A 15,490-nucleotide genomic window follows, 5' to 3' on the forward strand; every position below is an offset into this window, starting at 1 on the left:
CACCCCTGCAGTGACCTCAGCCCTTCAGTATTTCTCCATCTCCAGCAGATGGTGGATATACTTCTCCCTATGGGGATCGCTTGGAAGAAGGAATTCAACTTTTAAACTGGAGAAAAAATTGAGCCCCGCTCTCCTGTGATGATACCTAAAGGTCCCTCCCCCAGTTGAGAATTCCTGAGGTGATTTCCACGATCCCTCAGAGGTGTGCCTTGGTCCAGTAGCCGGTTCCCGGCATGGACTTTGCTGCTGAAGCAGTTTGAAAGGCAGCGGGTACAAAAAGCTGAGGGCAGCGATGACGGCCAAAGACCTCTCCCCCCGCAGCCGGAGACCGTCTCTGTACTCTGCCGGTAAGTGCTGAGTCCAGGTAAGTTTAAAAAAAAAAAGAAGATTACCTCCCGATTCAGAGACGTTTGGAAGGGTTTTGCTAAGACTTCCTCCGGTCTCCTTACTCAGCATGCCGTACCGACGTTTTTCTCGATCCCATTGGGATAACGGGAAGTAAGCTGCCAAGCAGGTTGAGCAATCTCCTGGTGGGCTAGGCCCCGCTTTAGGCTTGGTCGGCACGCCGCATGGTAGCCCGTGGTGGCGCCATCTTGCGCTTGTCTTTGTGCGTGCTGTACTGCCTTCCATAGTGCGTTGGTATGCCCAGTGCGCTACTCCCTGATCGGAAGTAGCTTTTGTACATCCCATTGGTCCTCAGTCCATTTCTCTACATGCTAGGAAATGGAGAAAACTAAATTATCAGGTAAGTAATTTCTCCATTTGCTTCAGAAATGGCTTAAAATTAGGAGCATTCTTACGTGGGGTAAGTGAATTTTAAATCATGCATGAGCAAGTGCGCACATGATTTAAAATCCCAGCATATGTCTGCTCACACGTCCAAATGTGTGTGTATGCGCCTGCGTGCTCATTTTAAAATTAGCCTGTAAGGTTTTACTGTATGCAGCGCCTAGTGAAATGTCTCTCAAGCTTTTCTTTCAGCTCTTAGTATAACAGCTGAAGAATAGATTTTCTGTACTTTATCCCAGACTTTTCCTTCATGGGCCAGTCTGTCCTGGGGATGCTGTTAGGGGAAGCTACAAACACTGCTCCTGCCTGGCTGGCCAGGCAGCAACATGACAGGCAGTCCTGGGGTAGGTGGGCATCTTGTTAGGATGTCATTACAGGAGCAAAAGGCTATACCTTCTAGCCTCTGGAAGAGCGAAAGTGGGAGGAAAGTGACTTTGCAGGGAACAATCTCCAGATAAGCAACTTAGAGTGAAATGTTCTGCATGTCCTGTAAGGAAAGGAAAGCAATTTAGATACAGCATGTTTGAAGCATTCTCTTAAGTCTCTGCTATCGTAGATGTGGTTTGAGGTGTGGTACTCAGTATCGCCTTTTTGATCCTGGAAAACCATGTCCCAAATGTTTTAACCCTCCTCCTTATTTTTGTTCCTGTTCAGAGCCATCAGTGAACAGAAGCAGAGAATGAAGCGTCTGGGTTCAGACCTGACCAGCGCGCAAAAGGAGATGAAAGCCAAGCACAAGTCGTACGAGAATGCAGTTGGGATCCTGAGTCGCCGGCTGCAGGAAGCGCTTACTGCTAAAGAGTCTGCTGAGGCCGAGCTGAGCAAGCTGAAAGCGCAGGTCACCGATGGAGGATATGACCAGGCCTTACATGTAGGTAGACATCGGTGCATCGTCCCAGGATGCACCCTGCATCACACAGACAAAAGATTGCTACAGATTGCATATGCCTGAGCTAAATATTCATTTAACTATGACAATTTGCGGTTCAAATAATTAAAAGTCAGATTCCAGGTTCAGAATCCGATGCAGTGAATTGTTATAGGACTACCTTTTAAAAGTTCAAATATGCATCTTCCAGTTGAAATGCCATGGAACATAATTAAAAAGGACATTGCATATTCATGATGACTCTTTCTGTCTTAAGTATGTGCCTAGTTCCTTATAATCTCGCTCATTCCTTGCCGCCATGTTTGTGTCCCACAGGATAAGCTGCACGGCCTGGAGAGTGAGTTGAAAGCAGTCGTGCACAGTAAGAAGATGCTGGAAAAGGAGCTACAGGAAGTGATCACTCTCACCAGTCAAGAGTTGGAGGAGAATAGGGAAAAAGTGCTGGAGCTGGAGGATGAGGTAAACCCCCTCCACACACACACACTATGCTCTGCTACTTTTTTTGCTGGGAAGGGGGAGGAGCTCTTCTGGGAAAGCTTGCTTTACCGTGTACATGATGTGCATTATTCACAAGGGTCGTGCAAGCGGCAGGTGTGCCTAGGTTTATATTTCTCGACAGGGTAGAATAGAAGTTGTCCTATTGCCTACACATCTCTGACCTATTTTTATTTTCTTTTTACAAGGCATGTTCTTTAGCTAAAAAAGTCTGTTCTTGTTCATTGTTTCCCCTGGAAAACTGATGAGGTTTTGGTGAGCTTGCCCTAGTGCAGTACAGAGTTAGGAATCCCCACATTTTCCTCCTAGACCCCATGTGGGAGACACTCCTGTTTGTATCCCCAGGTCAGTCCAGACAGGTGGGTTTTGCATCCCTACCAGCAGATGGAGGCAGAGAACCAAAAGCTTTGAGGCACTGAATTGGTTTATGTTGCATAGGAACCCCCATCTCCTCCTGTCAGTGCTGAAGTGCAGTCCTGTGTTGCAACCGCAGGGCAGCTTATTGAACTGTGTTGTGAAGTGTTTTATTCTAAAAGGGTGAAACAACTTGTGCGATTCGCTGTAGCTTCAGGAATCGAGAGGCTTCAGGAGGAAGATAAAGCGTTTGGAAGAAATCAATAAGAAGCTGGCCCTTGAGCTTGAGCACGAGCGAGGGAGACTCGCCGGCCTGGGGCAGACTAATGCTGTGCTGCGGGAGCACAATAATATCCTGGAGACTGCAGTGGCGAAGAGGGAAGCGGACCTGGTGCAGCTGAATCTGCAGGTACCTCTGTCCTGGAACAGCAAAGCTGTACCACAGAGTGTTGCGGGGACACGTGAATATACTGGGTGGAAACGTGTCGGCCCGCTGCTTCACAGGGGAAAGGATTCTGTAAAGCTTGCTGAGGTGAAGGACAGGAGCTCAAAGGTCGCAGTAGTGATGACTGGGGGTACCACAGGTTACACTGCCAGTCCGTTACAAGCAGCCCAGATCTGAAATAAACCCGTCTCTGGATATAGTGGCATTAGTGTGTAATTCTCTGGTCTCCATAAATATTCTCTCTCGCTGTGTAAATTCGCCCCTAATTTTCTGCACCCCCAATCCTGTATCCTTATCCATCCCAAGAGAGACATTATTATTGCATGCTGCGTTGCAGATGGCTGGGACGGGGAAGAGATGGACAGACCCTGTGTACAGGGAGCACACGCTCGTGGCCTGCGTGCATAGTTAGGCTACAGCTGCAGCACAGATGGCTGCCATTGCCAGGGCCTGGGATGCAGCACTGTCCAGAGAACTGGAAGTTCATTTCTTGTGCAGCTAATTGTCATGGATAAGAGGGGCTATGTTTTTCTTCTTCCATGATGTACATGGAACAGGAAATATGTTTAGCAGGATTTTAGGGGGTAATTTAGACCAGCCTGCATTGTTTGCAGTGTACGTAGCAAGGATTTTTTCAAAGCAAAAAGCAACCTGCGTGGTTTCCTTTTTAAAATTCATGTGATGTCTGTGTGCTGAAAGCACCTGCAGGCTTTGCAGCTGCTCTTTATGTGGGTGAAAAGCAACCGTTCCTTCCCCTGCCTAAACATGCTCAGAGGAATGCCTCTTTGTAGCTTGGCTAGAAGTACTGGGGCCCTGGAAGCCTGCACGGATTTTCAGCTGGGCAGAGGAGGAGACTTCCCTCTTGAAGCTGTTAGTTCCCCGTATGTATCCGGATCAGTGAAGCTGTTAGGTGGGAGAGCTGAGTGTGGAGAATTAATCCGCAGAATGTGCACTCTGCTTAGGTGCAAGCAGTCTTAAAACGCAAAGAAGAGGAGGATCAGCAGATGAAGCAAATTGTGCAAGCCTTACAAGTGGCCTTAGAGAAAGAGAAGGTGAAAGTCCACAGTCTCAAGGAGCAGGTAAGGACAATTTGTATGACCCAGTTATTGCTTTCTGACTCTGGAATAGATGTGATGGTGGTTTTCCTTTGGTGAGATGGATGAGTGGTGGAAGCGAGGAAGGCTTATGTCTAGAGGCCCTACAGAAATCATTCGCAGACTTGTCGGACTCTGAGGATGCGGGAGGGAAGGGTTTTCTGGGATAAAGTAACTTTTTTTTTTTTTTTGTGTTGCACCAAAGATACAGGGGAAATAGGTTCTTATTTGTGAACGTAAGGATGGAAACATTTATGTCCAGGTTTACGTCCTGGATTTAGCATCCTCCTGTCCCCAGAGATGCAGTCTGCATTTGTACTCTGTTGTGCCAGATTGTCTGGCATCCTGTAACTCTGTGTGCCCCTCCGGCAGATAAAGATTCCCCTCTGCTTTCTCTAGGTCGCAACAGGGAAAGCGGAAGCGGCACACAGCCGTCGCCATTACAGAGCCGCGGCCCTGGAGCTGAGCGAGGTGAAGAAAGAACTGCAAGCCAAAGAAGATCTTGTGAAAGCCCTGCAGGTGGAGGCTGACAAGCTGCAGTGAGTACCGCGGGCAGGGCTGGAGATGCTGAATATAGAGGGAGCCAGGTCTTGAAAGGCTGGCTCCCAGAATTAACCTGAGCTATAGGAAGTTACGGTAATTTGCACAGAGGGGAGGGGCTGGGATTAGCCGTTGAGCTATCAGAAGATACAGTGACTTGACCAAATCGCACAAAAGTCTGCAGCAGAACAAGATTTGAACATTACTCCAGAAAGTAATTTATTGATTTAAGCACAGCCTCTCCTGAATTGTATTAAACAAAGATTATCTCCCTAGTGTGTGGCGTTCAGCTTATTAGTGGACATTTGGGCTTTCTAGGGAGCCAAAGTTTAATCTTTTTAGAATATCCATGTGGATAATGGAGTCCCTCCTGTTTTGTAGGGCCCAGGACCAGGCACGTTTGCGGGAAGTGTCTCTGTTCCAGCAGGAGCTAGCAGAGGCTCGATCCCAGCTTCAGCTCTTGCAGAAGCAATTGGATGAGCATCTCAGCAAGAAGCCTGTGGTCAGCCAGGAGGTAAGAGCACCTCTTCCCTTCCCACTGTGACCAAATGTCAGCCTCTGCTGCAGGTGTTGCTGGGGGCTGGGACAGTTGACAGTCAAGTTTTTGTGTTGTCCAAAATGAGTATCCAAAGCTGTGGAATATACTTTTGCCTGCCATCAAAGAGGTAATCTGAAGGAAAAATGTTAAAACATTTTTATTTGAAAAGGCTCAGCTCAGTACAATAATAATATAAGATTGTAGGATATTACTTTTCATGTCCAGAAATTGTTTGATGTAGTCCTGCTACACAGAGAATGTTAGCCATAGTTTTGGTTCCTTGTTTATGTTCCTCATGTTTAAAATTGTTTTGTGATGTTTGTGATTGACGTCCTATATTTTAGCTATAATCTGCTTAGAATAACTGTGGCTGCATAGGCGGAATATAACTGCTGTCTGATCTGCTGTCCACTCAGATATGCCGTATGGATGTGCTTTGTCCTTAGGTGGAAGACCTGAAGTGGGCGGGAGAGCAGAAGGAGCGCGAAATCCAGTCCCTGAAACAGCAGCTGGACATGAGCCAACAGCGCGGTGACAGGGAGCTGGAAAGTGTTCAATCATTATTGCAGGTACAGCAGGCTGTGGAAGGAGCTGGTGATTTCATGGCAGTTCCCTCACAAGAAAACAAATGTTTTACTGGGGCCAAATAACCTTGGTAAAGAGATCAAAGCCCAAATGAACTGGAAACGGAGTCCTACCCTCAGCCCTGAGGACAGTCTATGAAGCAGGCCCTGCTACCACTGGGGAATTCTGTAGGTATTTCCAACAAAAAAGCCCTAAAAATAGAAATCCAGAGACCCGTTAAGTGCACATTAATTAACAGAGCAAAATGGTCCACTGGTCCATATATTTCAACGAATTAAAAATACTAATCAATTTGATTAATTACCGGTATTTAGTTTGTAGGACCGACACTGAAGCAGCTCATCAACCTACAGGCTGTTCATTAGCTTAAGTCCCCTTTAATTTATTAATAGTTTTTAAATGAATTTTTAAAAGGGTATTACTACAAACCCATCAAAAAATAGGGTGAACGATAAACTTATAAATTCCTTAAAGTCCCACAGGTATTTGTAATTGCATGAGCATTTATGAATTGAAACAGTACTTATCTTGCAAAGAGTATGTAAAACTCAACCCTGACATGAATTCATGTGCTTCAGGGGGCGTAGTCTTTGTTCGCCATAGCTCACGGAACGACATTCTTAACAAAAGTCATATCGCTCACTCGAAAGCACTCCTTTCTCCTTTTTATTCTGCACGCGTCGATCCTCTTGTTTTTTATTTTGGATGGGTTTGTAGAAATACCCTTTTAAAAAAAAAAAAAATGTTAAAATGCATCTAAAAACAAATAAATAAATTAAAGGGGACAAGCTAATGAGCAGTCTGTAGGTTGACGGGCTGCTTCAGTGTCTGTCCTACAAACTAAATACTAATCCATTTGATTAATTATTTCAAATTCTGTAGGTAAACAGGGGACTTGCATTTCCAGAGTTTTCAGTCTCATGCCTTTAGTAAGAACCTTAAAGACTGATTTTTCCTCACCAGCAGACTGGAGGCTTGGTCATTGGACCTATTAGCATCGAGTCTTGTGGTATCTCAGGAGTACATGTGCGACTGGTCTGGGTCCAGAGCCGCTCCTCTCTCGGTACAGCAGCAGAACGGGCACCAGTCTTTGCATGAGAGGGCAGCAGCAAAGGCTTGAAACATTCAGGCACTCATTTTTCAGTTTTGAGTTGATAGTGTCTCACTTCCTGAGATTAGTAAAATGAATGAACCTGTCCATAACACTAAAGGACGTAAAAATCATTTGTGTCTAGAATGTCAAGACAGAGCTGGAGGTGGCACGGGATGATCTGTCCATGACCCAGAAGGCTAAGTTTATGCTGCAGGCCAAAGTAACAGAGCTGAAGAACAGCTTGAAGACACTACTGCAGCAGAACCAACAGCTGAAGCTGGACCTGAAGCTTGGCAGGATGAAGAAGGTGGGTCAGCACCGGGCAGATCCCACTGCACAATACACTGCTAAAGCTATTAGACCAGAGCAGATGCTTATTTACGATTGTAAATGAAATCATGGGCTGTATTTATTTTTCATGCCTCTGCTCTCTCTCTGTCCTGCCTGCCTCTCCTTTCTACCATGCAGATGCAGTGATGAGCTTATAGTTCCTGAACATACTCAGATCAGCCCAGACCAATAGGTTTTTGCAGATGGAGGCAGAGAACAAAATTTTGGGCACTGCTACATAACCGAGAGTGCCACCTGCAGTCCCTCAGTATTTCTCTGACTCCAGCAGATGGTAGAGGGTGCACCACTGTTTCTCCAGATGAGAAAAATACAACTAGGCTCGGCAGGATATGGTGGTCTGCAAAGGAAGGAAAACCAGGCCTGGGTTGTCCTGAATCTGCTGACCCAAAGAAAGCAGAGTTTTGGTCTCCAGCTCTGGGATTCTTTGCTTTTTAAATGTCATTTACGATTGGTAGGGAATTCCTGCAGTGACATTGCTTACAAATTCACACCCTTTCCTGATCATTAACTATACCAACATTCCTACCAAAGCAATGTATGGAAGAATCCTTGCCCCATTTTGTGTTCAGTTACGTTAGAGAGAGAGTTTCAGAGATACCAATGACATCAGATAGCAAGTAACCCAACGTGTACCTGCTTCTGTCCTGCCTGCTTTAAAAGGTTTCTGTTCTCTTAGTAGTGTACAGTCCACTGATGTCACTGTATGGAGAAAGCTTTTAGGGTGTCTTAGTTTTCAGTATTATTGAGGTGTATTCTCCTTGTGTGCTGTCCACACACCTAAAAGCTCTCACCTTACCTGGAACATAGCAAACACACACAGTCACCCAGCCAGACACTTTAGTAACCCAAGAGTGTCTGTCTTTAAACAGAGGAAGGAACTGAAAGGAGACAACAATCCTTCCAATCCTGTGACTCCGGTGAAGATTCCTGACTGCCCAGTCCCCGCCTCACTGCTGGAGGAGCTCCTGAAACCATCAACAGCTGGCAGTAAGGAGCCCTTAAACAACCTGAACAGCTGCCTCCAGCAACTGAAGTATGTTTACCATACATGTGCAGTTTTTCTTTCTGTGTACTGATGTCAGGGGCAAATCTCTTAAACCAGGCTAAATGGAAGTGTAACCTTTGCAACCTGTTAGCAACGCAAAATTCTGTGATGCTCTAGAAGCTATCAACGTTTCTCTGATTTCACAAATTACCATAGCGGCTTGATGTGAATTGGTCTTTTGGTGGAAGAGAAAGCCCGTTCCTCTGTTGTCTTCAGTTCTTTAATGTGCCAAACGAGTCCACTAGTTAGGAAAACAAACTGCTTGTAAAAAGAATACTTTGTGGCAATGTGAAAAGATTTGGAGCTCCTTCATATTTTGTTTGCAAGGGCAGAATCCTGAGCCCATGGTGGGGTATAGTCCTGACCTGTTGGCCATATGATTATGCTCTTTTTTTTTTCTATTGTTTGGTGGGGTGGTAGACTTGTATGTATATTGAGGTTTTGATTGGGCTGAGTTCTGTATGTATTTGTTGTTTGAAAATGGAATTGGAAAAAAAAATCTGTGCTGCTGTCACAGGAAGCAGCTCAGAAAATTGTGAACCAAGCAAAGAATGGCCATAGGGTGTTCGCTTTTAAGAAGCGACTTGCCTCTCCAGTTTTCAGGCTGTTTTCCTTTGTTTCTGTAACTCCTATCACAGAGCATAGGCACCCTTTTAATGCTCCACATGGGTTTAGAAATCCACTGGGGAGCAGGAGAATGAGTTCATGAGAAGAACCAATTATTGAGGTGGTAACATTTTTAAGCCTTGAACTTTTTTTGGCCTCTGTAGGGTGATTAACACGGGATTTATTTATTTATAATAATTTATATTCCGCCAGTTGCCAGGGCCAGTACAGACTTATAGCTTGTGCTGAGCATTGTGATAGTGTTGTGGTTCAATAAACGCTTAGAACCAACAGCATTTATTAAATGCTACAAATAATATAACAAGGCATACCTTATGGAGAGTGAGAGAGAGTGCCACGCAAGACACCCCAGTATAAAGCTCTTAAATGATTTTACTGATAATAAGGCATTATATAGGGTTTACACATCTCCAATTCCTAAACCAATAACTGGGTTATACAATTGTCAAAATATTTCTCTGACTGGCCTTTTATTATAAACAATCCAAACGCAAATGCTCTCTATGGGCTTGCAGCTAAGCTAAAATGCCAAATGACCTTGGTGTGTTTTCTAAACATAATGCTATAACACTGTAGCCTTGTAACTTTTTTCCAGGTAGTACAGCACTTATATTTAACTTTTCCCCTTCTTCAGTGTCTGTCTGTCTGTCACAAGCAAAGCACAAAACTGAAGCATAAATGCTATAGAATACTTATTAGTAATTATAAAGCTATTTATGATCAAAAAATCTTAGAATAAGAATAATAACTTCTTGTGTGACGTCAAAAAGTGTTTCACTGCCTCTTCACCGCTCTTGATCACAAGTCATGTCTGCAGTAGGGGCTCTGTGTACCCACATCAATAGAGTCAACTTGCCAGCCAATGATTTTTTTTTAAATTTCACATGAGCGTATTTTCTCTTGATCTGTTCCTCATTTTTACTGTATGCATGTTTGAATCTGCTTTTGGAGCTCATATTCCTCATTGTCTCCTCCCTGCAGGCATGAGATGGACAGCCTGCAGCGTCAGATGGAGGAGCACACTGTAACTGTGCACGAGTCTATGTCCTCCTGGACTCAGATAGAGGAACGGTTGATGGACCTCAGCCTTCCTTCGGGAACTCAGAAGGAAACAAAGGACAACAGTCACTGTGCTGATGAGCTGTTGAATCAGTGATGAATTCCCAAACACATCAGGCTCTTTTAAACAAAGTTGTCTTTTTCTAATATTTATTTGTTCAAGAAAAAAAGGTATAAGTTTTGAATCTGCGTTGACTATAGTAACCATATCAAAAATAGCAGGAGCACCGAGGAGTGAGCAAAAGCTTTCCTCACAGGTACAAATTTCGTTTCTATGTGATTTTTCTCTCTTATAAAGAAAAGTGGTGTTGGAAAAGTAGAAAGCGCCACCAGTTGAAGATGCCATGAAACCTCCTAGCAGGATCAGTTGCTGATCTGATGACGGGTGTGCCTCTAGACCTGTGTGAAAGGAAATCCTTGGCAGCATGCTGATCAGAGGTTCTTCGCACCAACAGGGCAAAATTTGCACAAGGTGCTTCCTGGAGGTCTGTGACCTTGCACTCATGGATCCGGTGAATGTGTGTGTGTTTTGGGGGGAGGGGGGGGAGATCTGCCTTCAGCGCCAGAGATGGGGCAGCACTTTAGCAGAGCCTTTATGTAGCCCAAATCACAGGTATTAAAATAAGCGGAGTGGGCTGAGGCAGGGGAGCTGGTGTGTTTAATGTCCGTGAGTAGGGAGAATTCTTATTTCTGTTTACAACCTTATTTCTGTTGCCTTTTGTTTGATGTGTTTAATGTTCTCTAAAATTTGTGGCTGGAAAATATTGTAAATATACAGTAGGTCGGGAAGCTAGCTGCGGGAATTTTAAACCTTTTAGTAACTTAATTTTGAGTATATTTCAAAGATAAAATGCAATGCCTATGAAGATGATTTATTTTTGTTATCTACGTTCTTTTTCCTTCTATATTAGTTGTAGAAAATGCTCAGTGATGTCTGCAAAATATAAAATACTACTAGTCTGCATGCAGCTGGAACTGACTCATTTTACAGCTGGAGCTATTCCAGTTCATACCATCAGCTGCATTTTTACATGTGAGAAGCCCTTTGCTGTTCCTGTGCAGCTAAGAAACCCAAGTGTGCTTCATTTAAGCTCTTGAGGGACAGTGCAATGACTTGGAGCTGCTACATGATGGCAGTATTTCTGATAACCAAAAATAGGCTGAGTTAGTGAAAGGGACCCCCGGTGCCCCAAGGCCATATCACAGTACTGAGCGCCTGTCCCGAAGCTGCTTTGAATACAGCTATCTTGCATATTACTGTGGAGCCTCAAATTAAACTTTAAACAGAGAGGATTTTTTTTGTTCTTTACCCTGAGATTTCACTTTCCTGCACCTTCATGGGTTCCTGCACTCAAGCCCCAGCCCAACCCACCTCAGGTTTGTGAACTACATTGGGAATGCTGCTTTTTACTTTAACTTCTCCCCCAACCTGTATCTTACACGTTTTTGCACTGACACCTTTGCAACTTTGTCCCCATGTTTTTCTGATAAGAAATAGGAAATGCATGAAGCTAATCTTTTGTATTAGCAAATAACTAGGACAGAATGCGCTCACGTCCTCTGTAAGCTGTGTGCTAAAAACAATCAATTGTGGTACTGTATAAATACATTTACCCAATCCCTGTCTGCAATGTCATACCTGACCAGTTTTATAGACCTAGCTGCAGAAAACTCCCCTTGTACATCACCGCCAAATCATAGAGCTTGGACAGTAAGAATTGTGCTTTTCATCGATTTGATGGTGCATATAGGAGCTTACTATTCCCCATCAGGCTGGTCGTTCAGTCCTAAGGGCCACTGTCAATCCAGTTTGTATCTCCCAAAAGGATTCTGTCTCCTCCTCCTCCTCTTGCGTTTGACTCACATCAGCATACTTACACTGTAAGAGCCAGCCCTGCAGTCGCATTGGCATTATGTACTGCCGCACAGAAAGCCCTTGTTGGCATTTGCTGGCTGCTAGGGCTCAGGCTGTAGGAGGAGGAAGGATATTTCCATTGGGTGATGCTGTTCCATCTCCGAAGAAGTTTCCCTTAAATGGCCAGCAAGAGATTTCAATTCAGGTGCAACTGGAGTGGAAGGGATATTTCATCTAAATTGTTGGGTTATTTTTTTAATTAATTGGGCTTATATTTCATCTTTTTTTTTTTTTTTTTTTTTTTTAACATTTCTCCTGTTTAAGCCCTACAAATATATTTCATGTGACTTATTTCTCTAGTGATTCCCTGGGAATCTCACGGTTAGAGCAATCTCTGAATGTAATGCAGAGAAATGAAAATGCTATCGTCATTTTTCTGCATGTACACACAAATGATGGGCAGTTGTAGTTTGCTTTATTGTGCCCCCAAGAAAAAAGTAAAATGAGTTGCACCAAATTTAGGAAAACATCGACTATCATTTTTGCATGATGAAAAAAAAAAGTCTGCTGCTTGGGTACATTTGAGGATGAGAAATCAGTGAAATGAAAATATTCCTTTAATAGACTGGGCAGACAAATTGAAGGCAGCTTCTTTTATGACATGCCCTGCCATCACCAATACCTGGTTTCAGAGGGAGTAACATTGTGTTACGCTGAGGAGCAGCAGTTTATTAAAGCGGACTTGGCTGCATCTGCCGATCTGCACCTTGTACTACTAATTTCCCTTCTCCTGTTGTTCATGTTCGGAAAGTTGCCTGCTTTTAAACAAAATAATATAGTATTGTTACCAGAGAAGTTTAAAAATCCATAGGTGCTCTCTCAAGAAAACTCATACATGCACAGACTTCCAAACTTGCAGCTGCCCTAGAGACAATTAGCTCAGACCAGAGAATCACTCTTGCACGTTCCACCTTCCCTTTCTAAGATTGCTTCAGTCATCCCACAGGCTTCAATCCAGTTTAGCTGCTGTTGGGGAACACTCAAAAATGGGGAATGTAGATAGCAAGGATAGCTCAGACTAGCCCCAGAGCTGTATTCCTCGCACTGCTGCTTTAAAGGGATCCTGCTACTGAAGTTTGTCAAGGTAAATGTCTTGGTTAGAAGGGTGAGCGCTGGCCTGAGATATGTTTCTGCAGTTTGTTCAAATAGGAGTGTCAATAACAAGCAGACTGATGTGTAGGAGGAATCTAGGACTTCCAGAGAGCACCAAAATAGCATCCTTTTGTAATTAATTTAAATATGTTGAAAGGAGCGTCCTTTTAAAAGATGTTTTATTTAATGGAAATGTACTCGTGTAATTTTTTTTTTCAAAATAATTCACTGCCTACTGAGACAGGTCTTCCAGTAGGGGAGAGCTCCTTTGTAAACATGGAACATTTTAATTGACTGCGCACATCTGACCTGACTGGTCAGGTTTGTTCAGTGTTTAATAACTAGTGAAATATTTTACCTGGCTCTGTTACTGCACATTGAAACTGGCTACAGTACTCAAGCTATGAGCTTCCTTTTTATGATGTTGTCATTATTACAAAATATGCTGGCAGTGGCGAAAACATGGCTTATGTTTTATCTTAGTCATTTTCAATGCTTGGTAGGCGAGTGTAAAATGTGTGTGCAGCAAGCAAGCTGAGCCAGTGTGATTTAGAAGTCAGTGAGCAGATTTTCACGTTTTACAGAATGTCACTGAAAGAATTGTTTGCAGGAGGAAGCAGAACTGCTGACTTACTGACAGAAGCTGGTGAGTGAGAGTGAAGAGTGATGACTAGCAGTGCTTTTCAAACCTGTCTTTCTCCCCCTATGTAAGTTATGAAACATTTTACATGTAAAAAGGAGTCTGTTTTCCATCAAGATGATATCATCCCACTTGACTGTTGTCCATGTTCATAGTTGATATGACAACTGCCTTCATTTAATTGTATTTTTCAAGTTCCATGAAGGCAGATAAAGATTATTGCTTTCATCATAGTGAAAAAAATATTGACTCTCCTGCAGAAGGTAACAAAGATTTCATGTGGCAATATAGTAATATGGACCTGCTATATCCATAGTATTTTTTCATTGGCTGTCCACCTTTGCCATAAACATTAATCCTTACAATTACTCTGTTTTATGTTGTGGAAATCGGATGGGAATTCAACTGGTGCCCCTTAGGATATCCCTAAGGGGCACCAATAGTTGTTACTAAAGTTAATAACTGACAGCTTAAAAATGTATTGCTGCTGATCAGATTCCGAAATGTTGTATCTCAAAACTGCTGCTTGGTCACCAGTTCCCTGAGAGAAATATGGTACTTGTATTCTATAAATACCTGCCAGTACATAAAGTTTAAAAAGTTTGCTTTGGGGAGATATCATAAAAGAAACAACATTGATATTAGAAAAAATGTATACTGTATAAAATTAAAGATTACAGTACAAAGCATGTTCATAAGTTTAATACACAAGTTTTGTGCAATAAACTATTTTTGGTAAAGGAATCCATGTTTTTCTGTTTTGTGTAGTTAACTGTTTCTTTAAGAAGTTTTTTTGTTTTTTTTTATAGTAAACATTCTCATTTTATATAGAAGTCAGCTTCTTTTGCATGATTTTATCTTATGTTACAATTCATTTAGAGTTTCATTAACCAATCTCTGAGTAACACTGCCCATAGCCAAAGTGTGACAGCATAGAAGGGGACATAGGTTATAGTGCAGACTTCTTTCTGATGAGCTAGGGGAGAACCAGAAATACTTGTACCCAGTCTTTACTGAGACATGGGGCCTATTTAAACACCTCACAGTAAGCAAAACTAGCACTGAAAGACAACAGATTCTCCTAGGACAAGCAGGATGGTAGTCCTCACGTATGGGTGACATCATCTGATGAAGCCCAGCATGGAAAACTTTTGTCAAAGCTTCTAGAAGCATGCCCAACCTGCTACTATCCGCGCATCCATGCGAGGTCCCCGTTCAGTCTCTTCTTTTCCGTGGTGCAGTTGCCTCGCGGTCGTGGAGCTCTCCATTTTTCTTGTTTTTCTCGATAAGTTTTGGGTTTCTGCTTATCTCCTCGTCGGGTCCCCCTTCGCGGTCTGTGCCTCCTCGATGTGGTAGGTTTTTCTATTGCCTTTTTTTCAACTTTGCAGTCGATTCCTGACTCTTGGCTTGCAGTGATCGCTGGTCATGGACCGCACGCCATTTTTCATGGCATAAACTGGTTTTCATCGGTGCCCCCAGTTCCCATGGACCATGTCTATCATGGATGCGCATGAGGTTTGATCTTTGCCTGGGAGCCTTGCATGACATTCTAGGTGCAGTCTGTGTGATCAGATGACCCCCAAAGGGCATCAGGCATGCCTTGATAAGATGGAGAAACTTTTTGGGGCCCCGAAGTCTGCTCCTTCTACTCCTACATCGGAACTATGGATACTGAGAGGTCAAAGGGAGCCTTCTGACACGCTTCCCCTGGATGTTTCTCTCGCCAGTTCCTCCAAGGATCAAGGGAACAGTGATAGATCCCCAATGGTCTCACGGATCTCCCAGACATCGGGATCTTCCACTTCCTTGGCACCGGGGAAAGACCAAGCCAAGCATTGAAAGAGATCTCGCAAGCAACGCCACCAGTTGCCGTCTACACATCGCTCCAGTTCTGGGGTGACATCGGCAGCTGCCAAGCTGCCACTGAAGCGACACCAGC

The 15,490-nt window shown here is 43.6% G+C and overlaps 1 protein-coding gene across 4 annotated transcripts in view; it reads left to right on the forward strand.

The window, feature by feature from the left end:
- Positions 1-14,295, forward strand: part of GOLGA3 (golgin A3) — an 87,286-nt gene extending 72,991 nt beyond the window's left edge. For all 4 annotated transcript variants that reach the window (XM_029619693.1, XM_029619695.1, XM_029619696.1 and 1 more), the window contains 10 exons: positions 1,444-1,660; positions 1,994-2,137; positions 2,739-2,936; positions 3,935-4,051; positions 4,466-4,605; positions 4,988-5,120; positions 5,591-5,713; positions 6,965-7,129; positions 8,043-8,206; positions 9,827-14,295. In XM_029619693.1, coding sequence (XP_029475553.1) covers positions 1,444-1,660; positions 1,994-2,137; positions 2,739-2,936; positions 3,935-4,051; positions 4,466-4,605; positions 4,988-5,120; positions 5,591-5,713; positions 6,965-7,129; positions 8,043-8,206; positions 9,827-10,001 — 1,576 coding nt within the window. In that variant the 3' untranslated portion in view covers positions 10,002-14,295. The remainder of the gene's footprint in view (positions 1-1,443; positions 1,661-1,993; positions 2,138-2,738; positions 2,937-3,934; positions 4,052-4,465; positions 4,606-4,987; positions 5,121-5,590; positions 5,714-6,964; positions 7,130-8,042; positions 8,207-9,826) is intronic.
- Positions 14,296-15,490: the final 1,195 nt, after the last annotated feature.

The sequence above is a fragment of the Rhinatrema bivittatum genome, chromosome 11, assembly GCF_901001135.1.
Source record: "Rhinatrema bivittatum chromosome 11, aRhiBiv1.1, whole genome shotgun sequence".
NCBI lineage: Eukaryota > Metazoa > Chordata > Amphibia > Gymnophiona > Rhinatrematidae > Rhinatrema > Rhinatrema bivittatum.